Consider the following 27,586-nt stretch of genomic DNA (forward strand, 5'->3'; position numbering starts at 1 on the left):
ATTGTTGCTAAAAAATAAGGCTACCTCCCCTCCCAAACAAAGCTAACCCAATATTATTTCATAATAATCTTGCTTGCCTAAGCACCAAGACTGTATCTGGTTGCAGGTTCTTGTAAAAATGCTATTTTGGGAACAGTGGAGAGTCTTTATCAATAGCTTTACTCTCACTCTAGACCTTATTTTTTAAAGTATTAATAATTAAAAAAAAATAGTTAATAAGATGCCATCTGTAATGATTTAGGAAAGCAAATACTGTTACTATTTATTTAAATTGAGTGTTACACATGCTAGTATTTACAGTGTTGATTTACTTAATCATACTTTGCATTTTTATCAACCTGCAAACAATAAAGAAAAAAAAACCTTTGGTAATAAATCTTCCAAACCTTTCAGGCCTGAAAATAAGCAACAATTTTCAAAGCAATTTTCGTTCTTTATTTACCCAGTCTGCTTAATTATCCTTTACCCTTAAATAAAAGAAACATGAATTCAAACAACGATTGGTTTACGTTCAGGTATCCGAAAAAATGGAATTATTAAACATGCCAGTATACTGAGATGCAACATGAAGAAGATCACTGCTGATTTTTTTGGGTGGGAGAATGAGGGATGTAATTTTTTGAACATTTTTATTTAAGATTTTCTTTGTTTCTCAATTTCATTAGGCTGTGTAAAATATTTTCTGTCAAATTGAGCAATAGATTCTCTGATCACATATGAAACAGTGAAGTAATGAGTTCTCAAAAAAAAATGGAAGAGTGTGGGGAGTGATGATGAATTTCAGTGTTGATATTGGGAAGGTTACATTTCAATGCAACTAAAACATTAATTCTAAAGCCAGTTGAACTAGCTATCTGATATAAGATAAATAATAATCTCATTATCCTGATGGAAGCAGTAACAACTCAAATAATAGTACAATATTTGATTAGACATTCCTTTATTGCCATCAGCTAAATCTGAAAGCATGCAAATCCAGTAAGTAGCCAAACAAAGGGGTGAAACAGAGATTAGAAAACAGTTACAACCTCCGTGCTTATTAGACTTGGATGTGAAACATATTGAAGTGAAACATTTTAGAAATAGGCCTTGTGACAAACATCAAAAAGGAGGCATTCCTCCAAAAAGAAACACACATCAAGCAAAGGCAAAGCTACAATAAATCTCACATTCCTCAAATAAGAATACGGTTTCTGGTCTATCAGAAGTAGCACTGAATTAGTATCAGCCTTACAGACAACACATTACTTCACACTACAATTAGAATCAGGAACAGAAAGGCTGACATTGGTAGTGTTATTTTAATGTTAGCCTGATAATCTGACATTTAAAGGGCTGCTCCTGTGTCCAGTTACTGAATGAATTAGAAATAATTAATTTAGTACCCAGTTTGCTTATGCAGCCTGTTTATCGGCTTGTAGACTTCTTTCATTCCAGAAATACTCATTTTAATTTATTCAGGGATTCAAGGTGGGTGCTGTCAATCACAGGATTATCACAAGAAACTCCACATTTCACAACTGCTTCTGCTTTCCAGAATAACCACCACTTGGCCAGAACAAGTCTGTCTCATTAGACACCATCGGAAGGCAGAAGATGTTTATGTAAAACTGTAAAACTGACAACACCTTTTCTGCTTGTTTGATGTTAATTGCTGAAGTGTCATTTCATAGTAATGCATTTGCTAGCTAAATATGGTTCTGTCTGGTAGTAATCTATATAATAATAAACTAATAAGATGGTTTTAGTGCTGTTTAAGGAGAAGTCAATTCTGAAGGAACTGACTGCCGTTCACAGGGTTTTCACTGCCCTGGGCTCAGTTATATGGACTATAACTTCTCTGTCTATCATCATGTTCACAGGCAGAGAAGCAGCAGCTAAAACCCCATTTTAAATATCTGAGCTACGGGTTTACCCATCTGGTCCTGCCTCTTATATCCTGTAACAAAGATGGAACCCATTAAGCTAGGTCAAATGAATAAAAGGGAAGCAAAAAACAATAGTACAAATCAGAAAAAAATGATCACTAAGAGAAAATAAGCACCTGTGGTGGTGAACCCTAGGAAGATACCTTGTAAGGTTGAGGAGTAAATGGAATTTGGAAATAGAAGAACTGCTATGATGAAACATTTTTAAGACAATCAGTACATATTATTTATGTGGAAGGTTGTCAGAAAAGTTATCTATTTTAGGAAGTGTAGAAGAATACCTTAGAGGTCAGAGATTGAAACATCTATAGTATTCCAGTAATTTCTATGACTTGGCGATAAATAAATGTAAACATAGTATTATAATTGTTAGCAGTGTAATATAAAGTACAAAGTGACAATATACATAGGGAAGAGTCTGTTAAATGTAGCCAAGGAAAAATTAACAGATTTTGAAGAAGTGGAAAAACACTATTAGTGCATGCTGAAGTGATTATGTGACATGCTGAGCCATTTAGAAAAAATATTTAACCTCCAAAACAATAAATCTTCCATGCTTAGTTGTCACATAGTTTCATTTTCAGCTAATCAAATAATAGTTGGTGGCAGTACATGGAGAAAACACTTTTGGAAATGTGGTGACGAGTCTGTATGTGTTCATTTTAAACTGAATTGTGTATTTACGAAGAGATACTTGCTTGACATGCACTGTGCACAAACATTTACAAAACTTCTGAAAAATAACACACCTGCATTGAAAAAGCGGAATTATAACTTGGGATGCAGCACTAGTGTGAAAGGGAAATCTTGTGCATTTCGCTGAACCTGCTTGTGATCTAATGCTAATGCTTATGCCTATTATTTTTTTTTTTACTGTGTGATATTGTGTGTATCGTAAAAGGTTCTACGTACAGTGGAACCTTGGGTCACGAACTTCTCTGAACACGTACAAATCGGGTTACGACCAAAAAGTTTGCCAAACTTTTGTATCTGTTCACGACCACACACTTGGATGACGAACAAGCCAGTTTCCCTTCTGGTTCATACGCGCCAATGATTTCCGCACGTGTTCAGTCTCTCCCTGTGTATTCCCTGTGCAGCGAGCAAGAAAGAAAGAGAGAGAGCGTGAGTGAGCGTATACAGGTATATATTTACATACAGCTCGTACGGATTAATTGTATTTACATACAATCCTATGGGGGAAATTACTTCGGGTCACAACCAAATCGGGTTGTGACCAGAGTTTTGGAACAAATTACGGTCGTGACCTGAGGTTCCACTGTACAATGAAATGTTTATGTGCCCAAGTTCGTTCAGCTCAAAGAGAAACAAAGCATTGAGCAGCTTTTGAGAGCAAGTACTTGACACTTATGGAAACAATCAGGGCATATCTTTCAGAGGATTGCCAGAAAAAGATTTCATACTTGCTGATATCACAATAAAATGAATAAAAGGTCTACAGTAATCCCTCCTCCATCGCGGGGGTTGCGTTCCAGAGCCACCCGCGAAATAAGAAAATTCGCGAAGTAGAAACCATATGTTTATATGGTTATTTTTATATTGTCATGCTTGGGTCACAGATTTGCGCAGAAACACAGGAGGTTGTAGAGAGACAGGAACGTTATTCAAACACTGCAAACAAACATTTGTCTCTTTTTCAAACGTTTAAACTGTGCTCCATGACAAGACAGAGATGACAGTTCCGTCTCACAATTAAAAGAATGCAAACATATCTTCCTCTTCAAAGGAGTGCGCATCAGGAGCAGATCATGTCACAGAGATAGAGAAAAGCAAACAAATCAATAGGGCTGTTTGGCTTTTAAGTATGCGAAGCGCGGCAGCTCACACCCCCTCCGTCAGGAGCAGAGAAAGAGAGAGAGAGATAGAGAGAGACAGAGTTTGTTTTTCAATCAAAAATCAATATGTGCCCTTCGAGCTTTTAAGTATGCGAAGCACCGTGCAGCATGTCGTTTCAGGAAGCAGCTGCACAAAAGATAGCAACGTGAAGATAATCTTTCAGCATTTTTAGACGAGCGTCTGTATCGTCTAGGTGTGCGAACAGCCCCCCTGCTCAATCCCCCACGTCAGGATCAGAGAAAGTCAGCGCAAGAGAGAGAGAAAAGTAAGCAATCTAGCTTCTCACCCATCTGCCAATAGCGTCCCTTGTATGAAATCAACTGGGCAAACCAACTGAGGAAGCATGTACCAGAAATTAAAAGACCCATTGTCCACAGAAATCCGCGAACCAGCAAAAAATCCGCGATATATATTTAAATATGCTTACATATAAAATCCGCGATGGAGTGAAGCCGCAAAAGGCGAAGCGCGATATAGCGAGGGATTACTGTACTTATAAATTTCTAGAGAGGCAAAAATGAGAAGTTAACTAATTTGTGCCACTTTAGCCAATCTCAAAACCGTAAAACCAATTAAGCAATCACTCAGTTTAATGATGTTTAATATCACTGTTGTGAGGCACTCTTCATCTTCTAGTTAATACATGAAAGAATATATATTCCCTAAAATTTTCTGAAACTTTTGTTTTTTCAGTTATGAAGCCAAAACCGTATTAAGATTCAGCAGTTATACAAAGAAGTATTTTTACGTATGCAGTATACTTTAAAGCTTTTGGGGAGCATTAAGAATGTAAGAAATTTGACAAACAACAGACCATTTAGTCCATCAAGCTCATTTGTTTAGCTAATAGCTAAGCTGTCCCAATATCTAATCCAGATACTGTACTTCTTAAAGGTTGTCAAGATTTCTTCTTTAAGTACATGTCTCAGTAGTTTGTTCCACCTCTGCATAAAGAGATGCTTCCTGACTTCACTTCTTAATGCACTTCCCCTTAATTTCCACTGGTGTTCTCAAGTACATGATCTACTATTTAGGTAAAAAATTTTTACTGGACCTACTTTAGCAATTTCTTTGACAATTTTTAAGAACTGGATAGGCATCAACGCAGTCTCTTCTGCTCAAGACTAAACAGGTTTCATTCACTGAATCAATCAGAGTATGACATGTTCTTAAGTCCTAGGATGTACTGGTTGTTCTCCTCTGCAAAGCTTGAAGTGCTGCTATGTTTTTCTTTTAGTGTGATGACCAGGATTGCACACAGTATCAAAGATGTGGTATCTCTAGAGCATTTTATATACATCCTAAGCAAACTATGTTTTTGAGTTATATTCAAAACTTTTTATTGATTCAACCTAACATTTTATTTGCCTTTTTAATAGGTACTTTTCATTGTTTAGATGATGAAAATGATGTACTGTATCAACATAAATCCCTAAATCCCTCGAGGTTGCTTCCTGTATGACAGTGTCTTGTATCTTGCATTTATAATTGATGTTCCTTTGGCCCATGTCTAGCACTTTACAGTTTTCTGCATTAAACTGCATTTGCCAAGTGTCTGTCCAGTTCTAATGTTTGTTCAGGTCTTCTTGAACTTATTTTGCTACCTTTTCAGTGTTTTCCATTCCTCCAATTTTAGTATCCCCTGCAAATTTCACAAGTTTACTAACTAAACTGAAATCAATGTCATTAATATAATTTAGAAAAAGAAGTGGTCCAAGGACAGACCCCTAAGGGACTTCACTGATAACTTCACTCCACATGGAGCATTTGCTCTTATTCTGTACTCTGTCTCCTGCTACATTAAAAAACTGAATCTCAAGTTGGTTAAGTTACCTAGATGATGATTCCTGCAGCATCTAGTTTCAGAATTAATCTTTAGTGTGGGATCAAAGGCTTTCTGAATGTCTAAGTAAATTATGTTGCATATTTTCTTTTGTCAACTACGCCTGTTCAAAGAAATGTAAAGGACTAATTTGGCAAGATTTTCCTCTCATAAACCCATGCTGGCTGTTATTTTGTATGTTATTTTCATTACGTTAAGAAAACATAATAAATTCTATACACAAGAAAGAAAAATGCATAGCAACATTCAAGTCTGTATAATGACTTCTTTTTTGATTTATGTGTTAAACTGTAATTTGATCTTTAGAGATCACTGTCACTATAGAAAATGCTATACTAGAAAAGACACTGACTACTTAAATAATAAGAGTGAAGCAAGTTTAATCAGGCCTAAGATACGACATGGAAAACATACAAGAAAGTAGGGACAAGAGACAAGAGGAGACAAGACAAGAGACCTGTTCATGCAAAATCTACCATTATTTTAAGAAACAAAATTCTTCTTGGTGTTCGCCTGATTGCTACTTCCTTTTGAAGTGTTCTGAGAGCTTGTTGCTATGACCACCAAATGAGAAAAAGGAGAGTTTTAAAAGCTGATAAAAAAGAATGAATATAATAAACGACAGAAATGATGTGAGTACTGCACCCATCTAAAAAGGAGGATTTGGTTATTACTAGAAAAAAAAAAGTTAATTCTCTTATTGAAAAAACTACAACTAGTTACACACAACAATTGCTTAATTAATCACAGGTACATAATTTTAGTTTGTAATCCAAAAAATTGTTGATTTTTCTGTTTGATTAGTATTTCCAAAAATACAGTCTTTTGTGTAACCTTGGAAAGGATTTCAAATAATTCCAAGGGACACCAGGCTCCTTGGAGAAAAGGATCAGTGAGCAATCAATATTGAATTAAAACATAACAAAAAACATACATTAGAGGGCAAAACGGGCCAGCAGCAACATGACGGGTGCATGTTAGACAGCAGACAATCAAACATCAAGTCGTAAATCTATTTCTTTACAATAATGAATCAATGCTAATTTTAACTTTGTCTGACGTGCACTTTGAGTCACTTCTTACAATATTCTTGTGAACAATATTTCTGAGAGCAGGCAGAGAAGATTGATATTTTTCATCCTCTAGAATGACATCAATGACAACATTGCCAGCTGCTGTTAATATTCTATTTATTGTTATTAATAAAATGCAGTCAAATATGAACCAGAAAAAGCCCAAATGCTAATGGCACAGAATTGCATGAGGAGGCTTGCCTAAATGGAGTTGTTTATTCATGGACAAATAGCCTAGGTCACACTTGCAGGCCAGTCTACATCACCTCTTGTAATAAGCCTGTAGATTAAGGGCCTACTGAAGAACTAACATCTCTACTGTTAGGGGTAAATAGGAAAGTAAAACAAACAGAAACAAATTCACACTAAAGTCCATGCCATGCAGGCAACATATCAAGCAGGTAGGATACAAACCATCTTTGAAGGGGACAGTGCCATTTGACGAAAGGGTGGCTGTACTCAGTGTAGGTACTAGAAAAAGTGAAATACCAAATGATGAGAAAAATATCAACAGTGAATTCCCATGCAATAGTTAATTTCATCGCACATTATGGGGAATCAATTGTACTGAAAAATAAACAACCGGTCGAGAATGCCATCTGAAAGTACTGCATGTGGTACTTCAACAGAGGTACATCAACCTCCACCTGCAATCTACCATTTTTACACTGAAAGACTGAAAAAAGCAAAACATTTTTCATACCTTCTTTCACATATGCAGGCTTAGTCCATCTTTCTTGGGGACTAATTTCAATTACATTGAGTAAGGACTTACTACTTATATGTCTTCTTTTTCTAAAGTTGTTATTGGTTGACAGGGTCATTATTGTCACACGTGCAGAATACTGTGAAATTCTAACTTGTATGTGCTAATCAACATGCAACAAACTGCCTGTTTCTGATGCCATGACTAGTGACCACAACAAACTAAACTCCAAACTTCTGTCTTCCTTACCTGAAAATTCTCAGTAAACATTTGTAATTGCCAGTGCTTGACATTAAAAAATGTGTACAGCTTAGAAAAATCATATCCACCTTCGGATTTGAAGGAAAATGATCACAGATCACACTGATTCTGATACTTTACAGTAACAGACAACTCCAAAAGGAAAGACACTATTCATGTACAACCAGACTGCACTTGAAGGGATATCAGAGTAGCTGAAGTAGCAGATTTCTTTCAAGACTGTTTTCTGTTAATCTCATTAGAATTTGTCGGGCTACTAAATGGTGAGTATTCTTCCTCTTCATCTCTTTTAATTTTTTCTATCTGTTTTGCTGTTATACTTTTCTTATATCAAAACTTCAAAATCATTTCAAACACTTTAATTCCACCAAACTGCTACTGAGCAATACAGAATTGTGCCCTTTTCTCTAATCTTTAAAAAATACTTTTCAATATGTTATATAACATTAAATACAACAAAAAATATCCCTCTAGGTATATGAGGTTTATTTGATTATTGATGTTAACACTCCTTAGAATTACTGGAGGCCAGAAGCTTAATAGTGGTGTTCTCATTTGGAAATATTACATACTTTTAATAGGGGACAGTCATCTGACTTTTATAGAACTGAATTTATTATACTGATATACAGTAGCTACATAACATGTTTATCATTGCTTGGAGCTCAAGCAGTAAATCATCCCCCTTGAAAGGGGGGTCTTCCACCTCACATATTTCCTTGAAGGTATTCATTTGTATATTGAAATCATAGTAATTTCTTTAAGATTGTGAATATTCCTTTTAATATTCTTTTATTCATATTTTATAGTTTCAATATTTTAATATTTTTTAAAATCCATTGTACCTTTCTAAGAAGCAAAGACAAGAAAGGAAACACAATCGGAATAGATTTTTCTGGTATCAGGCCTGAAAGTCCCATGTGTCTGATATTGCCATGGTACATTTATTAAAACAGTATATCTAATATTTGAAGGCTTCAATGAAACATCTACAGTGCAATAGTTCAGAGAGCTTTGGATTTGGAATGGTTGTAAATGTTTTCTAATGAGAAATGACATACCAACAAGCTCACCTGGATTCCAATGTTACAAAATGTAAAGCATATATCATTAGCAGACCGAAAATGAGTGTGTCTGTCACCTCTTAATGTTGTGTATGGCTATATGAGGGAGGACCCAAACATTCCTGGAATCAGTCAATTACACAGGAGTACAGTGTCGATATTGACTAGGTATCATAATCCTACAGTCTGGTTAATCAGTCAGATGAGTGGTATTGTGTGGAAATGATTGAGTGTGTAATTCTGACATTTATTCTGCAATTTGGCATGGGACTTGAACATTTTTTTTCCTCAAGCCACCATAGCAGATTTTCAAGAGACAATGGTGATCACGTTTTTCCACCTTGATGGACTTGTTCATAACAGTTGGTTCCCCATGGACATAAACCTGTTTGCAGAGCACAGAAAGTATAGTATGAGCTCTCAAGGTCCTAAAGTTAGGTTTTGGTGGAAGTTGTTAATGTGGTTTATCTGGTTTATCTTTTGCTCCTGTTAAAATTTTGATTACTCTTCTTCTGAAATATTGCAGTTGCTGTTAAAACTTGGGCATAGCCATGTTGTTTACTGTTTCTGTGGCCACTGCTGATCACATGACACAACTTGTGACTCGTGATTTCAATTGGCCATGCGTGTAAGACGAGTCACTGTCCGGTATCTTAACTTTAGGATTAATCTCTACTTATGATTTTGCTTGTGTTTACTATCCACTTTGAATTTTCTGACCCACTTTTTGACTAAGAATTTTAGATTTTGGTTTGGCTCTGGTGCTTGCTCAATTGTTAATGAATCTTTGCCCATTTTTGACCACTCTTTAACTTCAGCTCTTTCATCTCAAGAGATTCCTCTTGTTCTGTCCTTTTTTAGAACAAGCTTACTTTCTTTCATCAGGCACAATGGAGACTTTTTAAGACATTAATAGTGTCTAATGAGATTAATAATTTCAAATTGTAGGGAACCCTTTCAGATTACACTAAAATGACACAGCATTGCCCTTCCACCATTCATGATCTTAACTCTTATTTTTCTGTATTATATGGTATGTTTTCTTTTATCCTCAAGACAGAATGGCCTATGTTACATTTTGATTGTATTTTTATTCCAGGATGGCCAGAGAACTGTTTGCAGCTATTCTTGTGTCAGACTGTTCTCGAATCTGGAGTAGACCTCTCGTATATATATCTATTGTTGCTAAAAGACTAAAGCTCTTTCTAGTATGGAACTAAATGTAAATGAAATAATACAATATAACCAAAATAGAAAAATGGGGAGATACCCTCAAAACCAATTACCTTTCTTGAACTGGATTTAGTGAAATAGTTATAGTTAAATAATAATTTAAGAACTGCCTTGAATGCAAGTTTCTGTCATGCTTCTAATGTTCTGTGTAGCAAAGGACTCTAGAAGATGACAAATGATCATATTTAATGAAAATGTCAAGAGTCAAGTTCTGAAACAATTCCTAAGGCGCTCTTGCCTTTTTGGCATTAGTACTGCATATCTCAAAGCAATAGATGGATTAAAATATGGCATCTACTGTATGGTCTTTTATTGGTGGGCAGGATCAGGAAAACCTGGAGGGAAAAATCTTGCCTACTGCCTCCATTAACAATCCTGCTCTTTTGTTCATAAATTTTTTTACCCAGGGGTGACCTTGACTAATGCACCTCAAGTCTACTGGGACCACATGAAAAATCCATCTAACTTGGAAATGACGAATAAAAAAGTGTTTCTGCTCAAGACTTGCTGAGTTTCTTAATGTGAATTAAATCTAATAGACAGGCATTTTAGGGTCAACTTTCTCTTAATATGTGCAACTATAAACAGCTGTGTTTGTCTATAAATATACAGTGGAACCTCGGGTCACGAACGTCTCTGAACACGTACAAATCGGGTTATGACCAAAAAGTTTGGCAAACTTTTGCATCTGTTCACGACCACACACTCGGGTGACGAACAAGCCAGTTTCCTTTCCGGCTCGTACTTGCCAATAATTTCCGCACGTGTTCAGTCCCTCCCTGTGCATTGGCTGTGAACTCTTTGTGCTCTATTTCGTTTCCCTTCCAGTTCGTATGCGCCGGTGATTTACACATGTGTTCAGTCTCTCTCTGTACAGTATAGGGTGGTCCAGATCTAATTATGTAATTTTCATCACACTATAACTTATTAAGTATATTACATAGCTCACGTCAAGAGGCCAGTTTTAACTAAATAATCGCCGCGCTACAGCTGCCACGTCCTCTTCATAAATAGAAGCACGAGGCGGCTAAAGGGAGGAAAAAGAAAAGAAAGACGGAGGTTGCAGAGTGAGGAAGTAAGCAGGAAGCAGTGTGGAAAGAACCAGTGTGAGCAAGCGAGCGCATGTGCTCGCAGACAGGCAGCTGGACAGTGAGCCCAAGCAGGGGTGTTTGGCCGACACTCGGTGGGGCAGAAGGAAGTGGTTGCTCCAACTGAGCGATCAAGGAGCTGGAGTGACCAGAAGAAGGACTGCTGGCCGCGTAAGGTCGAGAAGGCGGCAGGGGTCACCAGTTAAAGAATGCACCGGTCTTGTTTTTAAAGAGACTGCTTCCAGCATTGTTTTAACCTCATTGTATTTAATGAAGACTTTTTTCTATTGGATTTTAACCTCCACTTCACTTCTGTTTTTATGGGATTATTTATTTATTGAAGAATTCTGAAAGCACTGCACTTTTTTTAATTTGGACTTTGTTTTTGATTGTTGTTTTGTTGATTTTAATAAAAGCACTTGGCACTTTTTGCACCATCCCCTTGCTCCATTGTACGTAGTGCCTCACTGTCGTGCTGTCATTACCGACGGTGACGGTTTTAAGGACTCCCAGAAGCGAGATGGGAGCATGCAGCGAACCCGCATCGTCACAGACTTTACCTCAAAACTGTAATCTACTCTCCACCCAGTTCCTCCTCACTTCCTTCATGCCAGAGCTCGACTCATGCAAGGTTAGTTTTCTTGGTTGTTTATGGTTAGTTTTTGTATAAATTAAGGATTTTTCAAATGTTCGTTTTTTCCCTGTGCTTAAAACTCATTAAAAAAAAGTGTTTACAGCGAGCGGTTTGTAAGGCTATAGCGTGAACTCCTGCAATGTTACTTTTCTTAGTTGTTTATGATTAGTTTTTGTATAAATTACGGATTTTTCAAATGTTAATTTTTTTCCCTGTGCTTAAAATGCATTAAAAAAAAGTGTTTACAGCGAGCGGTTCGTAAGGCTATAGCGTGAACTCTTGCAATGTTAGTTTTCTCTGTTCCAGGTTTTCTCAGTGTTATTCAATGTTTTTTCATTTAGTTTACTATTTATTACACTGTGCATTCTATGGTATAATTTAACTATTTTTGTGCTTAAAAATCTTTAAAAAAATATATTTACATACAGTTTGTACGGTCCGGAACAGATTAATTGTATTTACATACAATCCTATGGGGGAAATTACAACCAAATCGGGTTGCGACCAGAGTTTTGGAATGAATTATGGTCGAGTTTCCACTGTATTATGTAAAAACAAAAAGAAGAAAGTAATATATATTATACTATATATACTAACCTGAGTTAACTTGTTGTCTTCCCCTCACATAGATGTCTGAAATTACAGTTTAGCTATCATTAAGGAACCAACATGTATGATGGAGAAAGCAACTTTTATAAATAGTGTGCTGCAGCCAAGTTCTGATATCTTCTGATGTGTTTCAAAAAACAAAAACTTAATGTACATAAATTCCTTGATTCATTGTCTAAACTAGTTTATTCCACTCCTGAATCATGGGAAGCAAGCGTCCATCCTGAAATCAGCAATTAAGCGGTCCAATGCAGACCATAGTCAAACACACCTCCATTAACCAGACCAATTTACAGTAAACACACACGATTTAAATAGCATCAGGAAAACTCCACACAAATGGAGACCAGGTGAGAATTACGATTCAAGGCTCTAAGGCACCATTTACTTTGTCCCCAAAAAGTCCACACTGTAGCACCACAAACCAGCACATATTTCTGTTATATAACTGCTTGAAAATGTTTTCTAAAGATGTGGATAAAGACAAATAAAAAATAAGGCACAGCTTTAAACCCTTTTGGAGATGAACAATAGTACATTTCCATGGAAAGAAATTATTTGATTCAAGACACAGTATTTCTATGCTAAATGGTTAGTCTTGATAAAAATAGAAGGCTGAAATAAAATTGGTTCTTAAATTCACTTATTAGGAACAAGTTGTTACATGAAATCAACTATGAAAAAGGACCTCCCTTCATCTGTGTTTTCTGTAACAGTGTTCTCCAAGGCAACAGCTTGACAGCTCTGCCATTTTAACTTCCAGCTGGTTTGATCAATTTGGCCAAAGATACTTCACCCTCTTCTCCTATAAGTGAGGTACTGGTGCAGCTGAAAATTGTTTTCTCCACATTTTCACATGTAACTGATATGCACAAATGTTGGTCAGGCTGGTCAGACAGATATCATCATACTCAGATTGCCCTGAGATTGTAGTTATCATAAGGTGTAACCAGCTCTGTTTTTTGGATTCATCTTCAAGTAACAACAGACACAATCAAACTATTTTATTAAGCAATTCTCCATTGCAAATAATACAGATACTTACAAATAATTAATATTGAATTAAAAAAAATGTAAGGTAAAACACCTAAAACTGTCTACGTCTTTGTGGGAATCACAACCTCACCCCTTAGAGATTGGGTCAAGATTCCTTTAGTAAAGGTCTGAGCTTGCTCTGCTTAATTCATTTGTTCACTAGGACTTTCTTATATTACTGGTTAGATTCACTTTTGAGAATGTCCTGATGAATTCTATTTAATTTTTGGAATTATTACAATTCTCTTTTTTCTTTGTAATAAGATATAGCCAGGAGAACTGACCACATCTGCACAACAGTGGTTCTGATCGTTATGAACACAAGGGGATGGTTTGATCTAGAAAAAAGCATCTGTGAGAACTTTACTAACAATTACTGCAAGACATAGCAACTCAGTATGACTTTAATTTTTGGTTAGACTTTAGATCTGATCTGCTAAGAATCCAAATGATATGACACCTGCTCATTAGAAGACTGCTCTCTTGATCTCTCCGTAAAATCACAACTTGATACGTCCCTTCATCACAATAACAACTGCGGCTTTATTTGTTTCAAATGACCACAGCTATGGCCATCATGGTTTTGTTTGGTTGAAAATCTTTTTGCTCTTCAGATTTGCATATCGTAACAATTAAAAGTATTAGACTGACTGAAAAACTTTTTTTTGGCTAATTATATATAAATTATGTTGTCTATCATTATGCAGATTATTTGGCCATAAACTGCCATTCTTTAAAACAAAGCAATGACCCCTAACATGTACCACCTAGGCAGACTCTGTATGCTACAGTCAGCAGACAGTTGCAGAGGCAGCAGTTTTCAAATGGAATGGCTAAAACATAGGTATTTTAATGTTAACTTGTTGTTTTGAATTATGTAGATTCAAAGAATAAGTCAAGCCTTTTTTCCATAGTCTGGGGTTCTGTTCAGGCTGAAAAAAATAAATGAAATAATTTTTTTTTTTCAGTATTATGTTTGAAAATTAAAATGAAATCACTAATAAGTACACAGAACTCTCAGTAAGTAATCCTCTTATTTCTCAAGTGCTACCATGGAATTCAGTAATATTATAAAGGACAGTGAGGGCAGAGTTGTGCACAAACACATTACCTACTAGGGAACTGTACATAAAACATATTAGACAGCAGTAACTGAATTCTTAAACAAAGTTGATTTATTTAGTTTCAGCATTTTGAGTGACTTTTACATTGTTTTATGTGATAACATGAGTGGGGTGTTTTGCACAGTTTTATCTTTGTATCATGTGTCTTGTCATTTACCAGCATAAAGAATGTTACTGGTACAACATATTAGAATGATGATATGGATCTTTGCGGTACATTAGAATTAAATCTGATATTGAGTAGTTTATAAAAATGTGAAGTTTCACGATGCAGCACAACACGCTTTATGAAGGTGGGGGTTACATACAGTCATATGAAAAAGTTTGGGAACCCCTCTTAATTCTTTGGATTTTTGTTTATCATTGGCTGAGCTTTCAAAGTAGCAACTTCCTTTTAATATATGACATGCCTTATGGAAACAGTAGTATTTCAGCAGTGACATCAAGTTTATTGGATAAACAGAAAATATGCAATATGCATCATAACAAAATTAGACAGGTGCATAAATCTTGGCACCCCAACAGAAATATTACCTCAATACTTAGTTGAGCCTCCTTATGTAAATATAACAACCTCTAGACGCCTCCTATAGCCTTTGATGAGTGTCTGGATTCTGGATGCTGGTATTTTTGGCCATTCTTCCATACAAAATCTCTCCAGTTCAGTTAAATTTGATGGCTGCCGCACATGGACAGCCTGCTTTAAATCATCCCCTAGATTTTTGATGATATTCAAGTCAGGGGACTGTGACAGCCATTCCAGAACATTGTACTTCTCCCTCTGCATGAATGCCTTTGTAGATTTCTAACTGTGTTTTGGGTCATTGTCTTGTTGGAATATCCAACCCCTGCGTAACTTCATCTTTGTGACTGATGCTTGAACATTATCCTGAAGAATTTGTTGATATTGAGTTTAATTCATCCGACCCTTGACTTTAACAAGGGCCCCAGTCCCTGAACTAGCCACACAGCATGATGGAACCTCCACCAAATTTGACAGTAGGCAGCAGATGTTTTTCTTAGAATGCGGTGTTGTTCTTCCGCCATGCAAAGTGTTTTTTGTTATGACCAAATAACTCAATTTTTGTCTCATCAATCCAAAGCACTTTATTCCATAATGAATCTGGCTTGTCTAAATGAGCATTTGCATACAATAAGCGACTCTGTTTGTGGCGTGAGTGCAGAAAGGGCTTCTTTCTCATGACCCGGCCATACAGATGTTCTTTGTGCAAATTGCGCTGCATTGTAGAATGATGTACAGATACACCATCTAGAGTAAGATGTTCTTGCCGGTCTTTGGAGGTGATCTGTGGGTTGTCTGTAACCATTCTCACAATCCTGCTCATATGCCGCTCCTGTATTTTTCTTGGCCTGCCAGACCTGGGTTTAACAGCAACTGTGCCTGTGGCCTTCCATTTCCTGATTCCATTCCTTACAGTTGCAACTGACAGTTTAAACCTCTGAGATAGCTTTTTGTAGCTTTTTGTGATACTGAAGAATATTTGTTTTCAGATCTTTTGAGAGTTGCTTTGAGGATCCCATGCTGTCACTCTTCAGAGGAGAGTCAAAGGGAAGCACAACTTGCAATTGACCACCTTAAATACCTTTACTCATGATTGGACACACCTGTCTATGAAGTTCAAGGGTTAACGAGCTAATCCAACTAATTTGGTGTTGCAAGTAATCGGCATTGAGCAGTTACATGCATTCAAATCAGCAAAATTACAAGGGGACCCAAATTTTTTGCACAGCCACTTTTTTACATTTAATTTAATTTCATACAACTAAATACTGCTTCACTAAAAATCTTTGTTCGGAAAACACCCCAGTACTCAGATGTTCCTAGGAAATGAAAGACATACCACTGTTATTTTTTTTGTTGAAAGTAGAGTCAATTATTAAGCAGGCTGAGAGGGGTTCCCAAACTTTTTCATATGACTGTATTATTACATATCTTTAGAGAGTGTTGAGTACTGCGCCAGCTGAAAAGCTGGACTAATTTGATCATATACTATTGATTCATTTTAATTGTTTCAATTATAATTGTGTGAGGGCAGCACGGTGGCGCAGTGGGTAGCGCTGCTGCCTCACAGTTAGGAGACCCGGGTTCGCTTTGCATGTTCTCCCCGTGTCTGCGTGGGTTTCCGGTTTCCTCCGGGTGCTCCGGTTTCCTTCCACAGTCCAAAGACTTGCAGGTTAGGAGCATTGGCGATTCTAAATTGTCCCTAGTGTGTGCTTGGTGTGTGGGTGTGTATGTTTATGTGCACCCTGCGGTGGGCTGGTGCCCTGCCCGGGGTTTGTTTCCTGCCTTGCCCCTTTGTTGGCTGGGATTGGCTCCAGCAGACCCCTGGGACCCTGTAGTTAGGATATAGAGGGTTGGATAATGGATGGGTGGATAATTGTGTGACATAACAAGTTCAACCTATCAAAAAAAAGCAAATCTGACACATTACTCTATAAAAACAAAATAATTGCTAAGAAAATGTGTATTTGTTAGTTTCTGTAATTTGCAGTATGGTCATATTTTTTGTTTGGGATTAGAAATACTGTACATGTTCACCCCCACATTTCAGTGTCCTGTTGTGTATACTCCCCACTTTGTGACTGGTGAGATCATTTTCCATGCTTAAATCCATTGTTTAAAATGAATCTGTAGTACAGTATAGTTGAGTCTCAGTGATGCTATCAGACAATTACCAAATTTGGGTTGAAACCAGAGAAATTATAGTCAAGGGTTGGTCTTGGAAGAGAACTCAATTTTTTTTTGGTGTCAGTTTTGCTATCATTTGGACCCCCTCCAAACCCCTTCTTTGATTTGGTCCTAATTCATTCTCAACTATGTGTGATCTTGGACTTTTCTTGGTCTCTACAAAGGTGACTGTGAGTACAACACTGCTTGTTACATTAAATTACTTTACAAGTTAGTAATACTCCAGCACTTGAAGTTGACATGGATAATTGACAACCACTTTACAAACATAGCATCTCAGTTATACTGTATGTTTATAGCAAGAACAACAGAATTGCTAAAGATGACAGTCTAATTCACAAACTACATGCATCATAAAGCAGCTGTAAAAGCGAGATTTGCTACTCTACAACATTTGGAATAGCCAGCTAGTATTGAGCCACAAGTTTGTTTGAGATCTCGGAAGCAACAAAAACAAAAAAGCTTTTTCTACAGATAAAACACTTGCAACTTATACAAACCTATATCTTGCCACAAATAATTAAGTATGTTGGCTAAAATGAAAAGAGAGAATTTAAATTTTAATACTGAACATTCTTAATCCTATCTCAAAATACTAGGACAGGTTAATCAGAAATAGAATTGTGATAAGTTCCCAATATAAAACCCAGAAAGATTAAATATACAAGGCTGAACAGAAGAATATGAATTTACACTGAAAATCCATTCATTTATGTTATGAACCCTCTTACTTCATTCCAGGGTTCACACATAGATGGGGTCTAACACATCAGCGTCAGAAAAAATGTACAAACCATTTCTGGACAAATATCACTTCATGCACAGCGCACATTTGTGCACATTCACCCACACTCACTAACTAACTGGTGGCCAACCTGGAGTCAGCCATCAATGTAATCTCCACATATTGGTACAGGATGTGGAAGGCTCAGTCAGTTCACAGGCAATTTTAACTTCTCACTGTTCACCATTCATTATTTGAGTAAATTAATTGACAATAAAATGAGCACAAAAATGAGTACATTTCAAGACAGAAAATCAAATGTTGACGTTTGTATTTTTTTATAATTAGTTAACTTTCTTGTTATAATTTACCCTGACAACTAACTACCAAATACGGAAACAAGTGCTAAAGCTGTCAGATTTTTCCATTGAACTGGGACAGAGCCCATATTGCTTGAAGATAGCAAGTGAACAACTGACTTCTAGCTTCAGACAGGTCTGATTTTCTGTGTGAATTATTTATAAGATATAATGAAATCAGTCTGTGCAAATCCAGTTCTTTCAAATAACTACACTGTGACAGACCATTAAAACTTAAATCCTGTCCAGCTGTGAAAAGATATCTGCAATATGCCAGTTGCTGCCAGGCCCTCAACACTTAAACTTGATCACTTTGCTCTAAAAGTGTGCCCAAGAATTAGTGGCGATTAGCCTTCAGAAGGTTCTTATCAATAGTCAATAACTGCAAATGACCTGAGTCAAAGTATAGTCCTATCCATAAATATCAGCAATCACTTAATACAAAAACAATTTTCAGGTACAAACATTTGCCAACTGGACTAACTGGATGTGAGGCAAATCATACATGTCTAGCGAATTTGTTTTTAGGAATGAAGCGTTTTGTCTAATTAATTATTCAATCTGTAATTTTTTATTAACAAGTGCTATACCTTGAAATAAGTATCGTCGTATTTACAAGAAATTAAAACAACCTAAAATTGTTCAAAACTGCTTTGTAAGTTAATTTAAATCATTCATTTATTTATTTGTTGAACTCAACACACAGAGGATGGAAAGTCAGAGCCCATCCCAAAAGAGGCGACGAACACCAAAAGGGATGCTTAATTACTGGGCTTACATACATTATCAATATCGTGTGCTAAGTGGGAGTCAGCAGTTACCTTCACCTGCATGTCCTTAGGAGGTGGGAGTGAAGCAGAGTATTCAGGGTTAACTCACATACTGTAAATAATATTTGTAAGCACCACATAGACAGTGGCTCATGTAGGAGTGTCAAGCAGCAACGCTAAGCACAACTTCTACAGACTCTTTTGGAAAAGCAGTCTACCATTATGTTTATGAGTTAATCAAAATGATTTGTTTCACAAATATTTATATGAAAGTTCTTGATAATAAGTTGTATTTGTAATATTTTAAAATAAAATATCTGTACATCAATTTTACAAATATTGGAGTAACTCCAACAATAATATGGGTATCAGGCAAAGCACTGCTGTTTATTTTTCCATATATAACATGCCATCCCCACAAAAGCAAAATCAATTTATTAGAAAAAAAGATCAAAGATGAATGATAAAAAGAGACAGAGAGAAATATAGGAAACACTTACGTGAGTAAAAGTGGCCTGATGTCCAATGAAATAAAGAAAGATGAGGTAGAGAAAAAAAATCACAGAAAAAGAAAATGGAAGAATGAAATGAAAAGTTAATGAAGCTAATAAACAAACACATGAATGAAAATGAAAAATATTAAAAGAAAAAACACACAAGTGGCTTTTTAACCAAATGTAACGAAAAACTTTCAGTCTGTAAATATACACAACAAAGTTTAAAGGTACATAGAAAAGGCAAACTTATCATTTAAATTTTTCAATGAATCATTTAGAGAATTGTTGTATCTTTCTGCATCCTTTTAACTTTTTTTCCGGAAATATCCACAAATATAGGCAGATGACAAGGTAAGGAATGAAACAGGATCAGCTCCACGTCTAAAGGGGTGTAAGGCACGCAGGTCTAGTGTCATTTGAACTTGGCTTGCTTGCACATTATGAATAACACCAAAAATTTATTTGTTGAAAATAACTTTTTCGAATTAATTAACATTGAAGAACTCCATTTCCATTTCCAACCCGCTGAATCCGAACACAGGGTCACGGGGGTCTGCTGGAGCCAATCCCAGCCAACACAGGGCACAAGGCAGGAACCAATCCCGGGCAGGGTGCCAACCCACCGCAGGACACACACAAACACACCCACACACCAAGCACACACTAGGGCCAATTTAGAATCGCCAATCCACCTAACCTGCATGTCTTTGGACTGTGGGAGGAAACCGGAGCGCCCGGAGGAAACCCACGCAGACACGGGGAGAACATGCAAACTCCACGCAGGGAGGACCCGGGAAGTGAACCCAGGCCCCCAGGTCTCCCAACTGCGAGGCAGCAGCGCAACCCACTGCGCCACCCCATTGTAGAAGGAAATCCACATTGCAACATACTCTTAAGAATAAAGGTGTCAAGGTGATTCTTCAGAACAATGCCATAGAGGGACCATTTTTGGCTCCCAGAAGGACCATCCACTGTTTGTTCCAGAAAGAACCTTTATTTATTTAGTTCCATAACAGGTTTCATATATAGCCATGAACAGATGATAATAAAATAAATATGGGTTTATAGTTTTTATATATAAATGTACACGCGTGGAAGTGTGTGTGTATGTCTGGCCCGGAAGTGAGAGGTGGAGTTGGGGTAAGGGCTCCACCTCCGAGGAAACAGAAAACTTGCTTAGCCGCTAATAACAAAAGCAGGGCCAGCACGTCAGCAAAACAAAACCTCAGAAGAAAGACAAAGTTGCTTAACCGCTAACATTGGCAAAACGGTATCCCTTTTACTTTTCCTCCTACCGCTAATACACAAGTGAGGCGAGCACATCGGCAAAACCAATCCTCCTAGGAGAGAGATGCCCAGAGTAGTTCCTTTCAATTGCCTGACATCTCTACATTTCAATTTTTTCTGACAATTTCAATAGTTTCTAGGACCCCTGGGTTTTTACAGCACGGGCGTACACAGCTGGTATATAATAGCAGGCTAAGTTTAGGTTTTCTTGATCGATGGGTATAGGTAGGTAGCCTACTACACATTAAAGATTTCTGTTTTGTTCACATATTAGGAAAATTTTCAAAGCTCAAAGAACAATTTTATAAGCAAAGAACTCTTCACAGAATGGAACAGGTCTTTGTCAAGCAATGGTTCCACAAGGAACTATACAACTCAGTAAAGTGCCAATAAAGAACTATTAATTTTAAGAGTGTATATAATGATTCTTCTGGTGGCAACAGACAAGGATAATGTAGCCTCAGATCTGAACTGCTGATAAGAACAGATTGCCACTATCTGTATCCTGCTAATCCAGTAGCCAACGATCACTGCTGATGCAACTGATTTTACTCAGTGATCTGACAACGGGGCGGCACGGTGGAGCAGTGGTAGTGCTGCTGCCGCGCAGTTAGGAGACCCGGGTTTGCTTCCTGGGTCCTCCCTGCATGGAGTCTGCATGTTCTCCCCGTGTCTGCGTGGGTTTCTTCTGGGTGCTCCGGTTTCCTCCCACAGTTCAAAGACCTGCAGGTTAGGTGCATTGGCGATTCTAAATTGTCCCTAGTGTGTGCTTGGTGTGTGTGTGGGTGTGTGCGTGTGTGTGTGCGCCCTGCCTGGGGTTTGTTTCCTGCCTTGCGCACTGTGTTGGCTGGGATTGGCTCCAGCAGAACCCCGTGACCCTGTAGTTAGGATATAGCGGGTTGGAAAATGGATGGATGGATCTGAGAACTATGTCTGAGCAGCAGAGCAGTCAGCTTACTCAATTACTCATCAACAGCAAGAAATGACTTGTTCAAATGTCCACTAAAGTCTTCATTCAGCCTGAGCTCTTCATCATTGAATAACTGGCCGACTGTTAATAATGATATTCTACAATATTTAATTAACATGCTTTCAGTTCAGACCAAAAGACTATGTCTCATTTGTTGAACTTGCTGATATTACTTTTTGAATAAGTAATGGAGTAAAGAGAATTTAAGTAGAAGTAAATACAAACCCAGAATATTGCATCACATAACAAAATGAATGCATTCTGGCTGACTGGGGATTCAGTAAGTTTCAACTAATTGTTTCAGTTTTGATGGGTATTAAGAGCAGTGATGGAATTAAATTAGTAAAATGATATGGCCAGAGCTCAATCAGAAAAAAAGGATGCTAAGTAAAGAAAGCATTAACTTGGTGACTGAACAATGAGCTATTGATCTATTTTAGCAGCATCAAGTTGTACTTCAGGAATGATCTAGCTTACACACACTCTACCCCCCATGCCACCACACACATATGCTCTTAAAGCACTTTTATTCCAATTAACCTAAGATGGGAGGGAGACATAGTAGTAGAGTGCATGCTTACTTCTGGGTGCAAATCCATTTGTTGTTTGTGTGGGATTTGTACAGGTTAACTGTACTATTGTGAGTTTTCTCTAGGTGATATTATTCCCCTCATTCTATCCTGCCAATTTGCAGGTTATTTTAATCATTAATAATTGAACAAGTCCAAATTAGTCATATTAGTGTTAGTGTTAAAGGGGCTTAGTCAGTTCTTCATTCTCATCAAAGTGTACAGCCATGTGTCAATATGAGGACTGAACTCTCATAAAAGAGAACCTTGACAGGTACAACTCATCAGCTTAATATGCGTCTTAGCAAAATGGATACATTGTGCATTTTTTTGTTGACTGGAAGGCATATGATAGAGTATTACTTTCCTCTTCCTCAACATGTATAATTTATTTAAGAGTAGATTATAAGCTTTTTATCCCCCTTGAGATCCATTCATTTTTCAAGCCTGCTTAGTCCATTACAGGATTCTAGGGAGGCAGTGTCTATCACTGAAACATAATCATGAATAGGATACCAGTGTGAAGTGTGCAGGACACCCTTGTACACAAACATGGGCCAATTTGGAGTCTCCAATCAATCCAACCACCATGTTGTTTAGGATATCAGATGAATTTGAGGTACAAAGAAACAATTCATAATAGAAAATACACAAACCAGACATCCACAGTAACCCAGTGACCCAAACCCAACCCCCTGAAGTTGTGGGATAGCAACTATAATCACTATACCATTATACTTGTTCCCAGAATTAAACAAATTAAAAAATGGCCTTATTATCTGCCTTATTTCCTTTGTAAATAATATAATGGCACTAGAAAAAAAGAAAAGCACCCTGAAACTACACAGCTGAAATACAGAAGGAAGTCAAAGACATTACCTCCAAGCACTACAACACTGTGAGTAATGTATGCGTTTATAATCACCATAGCAAGTATCAGATGAGAAGGAGCCAATACATAGTCTATAAAATGTCAAAGAAATAAATCAACAACAAAAAAATGGCAATGATGTGTGAATATAAAATACATGTACTGTATATAGTACATACATAATATGTGTTAAAATAAAAACATCAAGATAACTTAGCACCTTTATGACTATAGAAAGCACAGCTATATAATTTACAAGTTAAATCAGATATTTTTAATGAACACATTTCACCATGGCAATTATTTCTATCCTGGTTACATTAATGGTTGCACATATTTCAGATGGGATCCAGTAAGCGTTTCATTTTTATGCTTAAAAGAACACTGAAGCTTTCATTAATGTTCAGGCTGTGGGCGACTCTATCAAGGGTTGTCGATCAGCTAAAATGTAATAATTATATTTGAAACCTCCACTGAAGTCAGTGTAAATTGTGAGGGCTGAGGAAGGCAATCAGAAGCCTCATCATTATTGTGGATCTGGGACATGTTTTTAAGGTAAGGGACACCTGCTTCATTACAAACACTGCTGCATTGTTGTATTCATTGGATTCTATTGCAAAAACATAATAAAATGTACAGTTGAAGTGAGGCAAAAATGTCTTTATGAAAATCATGGTCACATCAAAAAAGGTGTTTGATGCAGAAAATGTATATCTTATTATTCCCAATATGCTGGTGTAAATAATGTGTAAAAATAAGATTATGACGTGAAAATAACCCTTTACTCTGTGTAGAAAACTTACACCACAATGCTAAAAACAGCAGACAGCACAAAGCTCAGCTTTTAGGAGTCACTTAACATAATCCATCTATCATGATAAGTATTCCAGCCAGTTTTTACAATGCCAAATGGAAACTCTGGCAGAGATGTTTTCAGAAATCCCTTCATCCCATACATAATATAGTAAATGATTGTATGCTTGAGAGAAAACAGTTAGTAATTAGAAACAAACAAACATAACAGCCTGGTATAATACTGCATGCACAGTTTGGCAAAAAGCAGGATGAGTTAGTGTGCTGGTCAGCAGGTCAGCCAGGCTTGGAATCTGAAATTAAACCATGAGCGTTACTTTTATCAAATGACAAACAATGAGGCGGTGTCATTGGAAAAACACCAAATCTGAAAATGCATTATTTTTCTGATACACTTATGTCGGTCCCACAATGCTCATCATCACAAGACCTGAGACACAAAGTAGTCGATTACTTATAGTACAAATAAACGTGGGTTGCTGTTGTAGTTCCTTTTACCTATTAATTGTCTTGAGAACAGAGGTTTTAAAAGACTGTGCTGTACTTACGAACTGGTGCTGTTTTGAATATAGAGGGCTGGCAGAATTCTCCTTCTCCCTTGCCATTGATTGCAGACATCCTTACTTCATAATTAGTTTCGGGCTTAAGGCCAGAAATGGTAATCAAGTTTTCAGCATATACTTTAAAAAAAACAAAACAAAAAAAAAAATAGAAAAGCTGATACTAGCACTTAATAGAATAAACATCTGCCAGCCATGCAGCATAACACATTAAGAAACATTAATGTTACAAATGCTCAGTCAGGCTAAACTGACATTACATAGCAATTTAAATAAAAGTGAAAAACTGATAATTGCAGCATGGTATTCAAGCATTGAGTCAACTATCATTTTAATCACTTAGTGATCCTAAAATCTATAATACAACATACAGGTGTAAGCTTTCTGGTTCTGAAGTCTGAAATGAAAAATTCAGTATTTTCTTCTTAAGGATATATGCAAATTCATGAGATCATTTAGTGCTTCTTCCATAGGTGTGATAATATCAGTACTACACAGCAAAAATTAAATAAATGCATAACATAATCCTTACGTCTAATTGCTGAGATGGCAAAATAACCCAGTAAGAAACACAATTCTTTAAGTGTTCAGAGTAGATGATTTTAATGTTTTTGGAAAAAATTAGCTAATACTTAACTAGGGTTTGAAACACCTATTTGTACTGCTACTCTATTGCAAATAACATTATATTAAGTACTGCCCAAATTTAGAAAAATATTTCTTAATTTTATAGAACATTCTATTTTCTATCTCTCTATATAAAATGCTAAGGGTTGTCTGTCTGTCATGCAAAAAATTAATAAAACACTTGAACCTTAATCTTGGTCTTAATCAAGAGTTTAAACCCTGATGATCCATGACCCATGAATTGGGCATGCAATCCAACTCCGTCATTAAATCGGGCTTGGGGTCTTCTCATGGCAAGTAGCAGCTTGAACCAAGGCGAGATCTGCTAACAGTGAAGCAACTTGCAGAAGCCGATTTGCCTTCTGCTGCTTGTAACTTGCTGGTACTCATAAACTACTAGGGTTGGACCTGCTGAGCATCAGGTAAACTGCAGAAGTCAAATATGTGATAGGAAGAAGGAGAATGACAGCTTTGACCTCTGTGAACTTGTCAGTTCACATCTTTCTTATTGTAAGCTGCACAGGCAGAATGATCAAGAAGGTGACATGCCAACTGAGCATGAAGCCGATTATATGTATAAGAAGAATAATGACAGCTCTGGCATCTGATATGTGTCAAGTACATGCAACGTAGCGACCTGCTGGTACTTGCACACTTCTGGGGTTGGAACCTCAATTATGGGAAGTCCAGAGATCCATGGATTTTCTAGTTGTTAAATATACGCATAATTAAGAATAATGTTTAAAAATGCAAGATTAGATAAATCATGATTTATTGGTATAAATATAGTTCCATACACACATCAGATATAGCAAGACATAACACACATTATTCAGTTTGGGAAATGTTTGATACATTTGTTAATTATTTGGAAAAAGTTGGCCAGAGTACCTCAGATACTGTGTTACTGAACCTCGTTAAAGTTCAAAAACTCATTTGATGATGACTTACATTAAAGATTGACTATAATACTGAGTATAAGTACAAATTACATGAACTTAAGCCTGTTGCAGATGACTGTTCAATAACAAACTTCAGAGGCATGTTAAATACCTCATGCAAAGACAGTTACTCATTATTGATTATTATTGATGTGCAAATTATTGCAACATCAACATTTTGATGCAAAACAGTTTCTACTAAACAGAAGAAAGAAACGTGTCTCTGCTTATGTATTGAAACAGAAGAAAAATAATGAGTACATTAGAAACATACCATCTCTGGCATCATACTCTTTCTTGAACCAATGAATGTTGCCAAGCTCTCTCCATTCTGCCTTATACTTCAGAACGGGGACACCTCCAGAGGAATCTGGCTCTTCAAATTCAATCTTTGCTGTGCTGGAAAATGGTTCCACAATGTTGATCATCGGGGCAGATGGGACCTCTGAGGAGTAAAAAAAGTGATTTCCATAAAATTAAACAAAATTTAAGGACTTGTGTTTGACAGCAAATCACAAGGTAAAATTAAATATGAGCCAATGTTCAGATTTCTTTCTTATTATTTGTTTCCAGTGACAGCAAAATCTGCTCCTGTCAGGAATTCTAAATGGTGGCACCAAAGACTATCATATAATCTGAAATTTAAACAATGAGTTGAAGCCAATCTTAATATTTCATAACCTGGGAAGAGGTGATAGCAGACTCTGGAAATCCAAAGAGACAGAGCAAGAGGGGCACAAAGCTAATTGCAAACAACAGATAAATGTTAAAATTTGGGTGTTAGGCCACTGCTAATAAACTTACGTACATTAACTCATTGAATTTTAATTGTTAAGAATTGCATAAGACATATTTATATATATTATTATTATATATATATATATTGTGGTGCCCGGATGGGGGTGGTACCCAGCCGGGACACCCGAGAAGACCAGAGGAGGGCTTGTGCCTCCTCCAGACCTCGAGGGGGCGACCGCCCTGGGCCGCCACACCAGGAAGTGCTGGGAGGAAGAGGAACAAGGACACCTGGAGTGCCTCCGGGGATACAGCCGGCACTTCCGCCACACAGGGGCGTGCCAGTGGGGGATTGCCGGGGACGCACCTGGAGCACATCCAGGTGCTTATTTAAAGGGGTCGCCTCCCTTTGTATGAGGACTTGAGTCGGAAGCGTAGTTGGACGAGGTCTCTGGAGAGGAGAAGGAGGCCGTCTGAAGACAGAGAGAAGGCATTGTGTTGGCCAAGGACTGTGGGGTATTGGCGTTTGTGAGAGTGACTTAGTGTAATGGAGACTCTAAATAAACGTGTGTGGTGTAAATCTAACGTTTCTGCCTGTCTGTGTCCGGGTCATATTCCACAATATATATGGTGTATATTATGGAGTTGGTTAATTCCACCCAGACAGAAGTAAATAGTTTCTCATCCACATGTTTGTT

The 27,586-nt window shown here is 37.1% G+C and overlaps 1 protein-coding gene across 9 annotated transcripts in view; it reads right to left on the bottom strand.

Annotated features, from left to right (window-relative positions):
* The window catches only part of ncam1a (neural cell adhesion molecule 1a), a 765,634-nt gene that overhangs the window by 85,231 nt on the left and 652,817 nt on the right, over window positions 1-27,586 (bottom strand). For all 9 annotated transcript variants that reach the window (XM_051932379.1, XM_051932377.1, XM_051932380.1 and 6 more), the window contains 2 exons: window positions 26,428-26,598; window positions 24,574-24,705 (listed from right to left, as the gene is read on the bottom strand). In XM_051932379.1, the coding sequence (XP_051788339.1) occupies window positions 24,574-24,705; window positions 26,428-26,598 (303 nt within the window). The remainder of the gene's footprint in view (window positions 1-24,573; window positions 24,706-26,427; window positions 26,599-27,586) is intronic.

The sequence above is a fragment of the Erpetoichthys calabaricus genome, chromosome 9, assembly GCF_900747795.2.
Source record: "Erpetoichthys calabaricus chromosome 9, fErpCal1.3, whole genome shotgun sequence".
Lineage (NCBI taxonomy): Eukaryota > Metazoa > Chordata > Cladistia > Polypteriformes > Polypteridae > Erpetoichthys > Erpetoichthys calabaricus.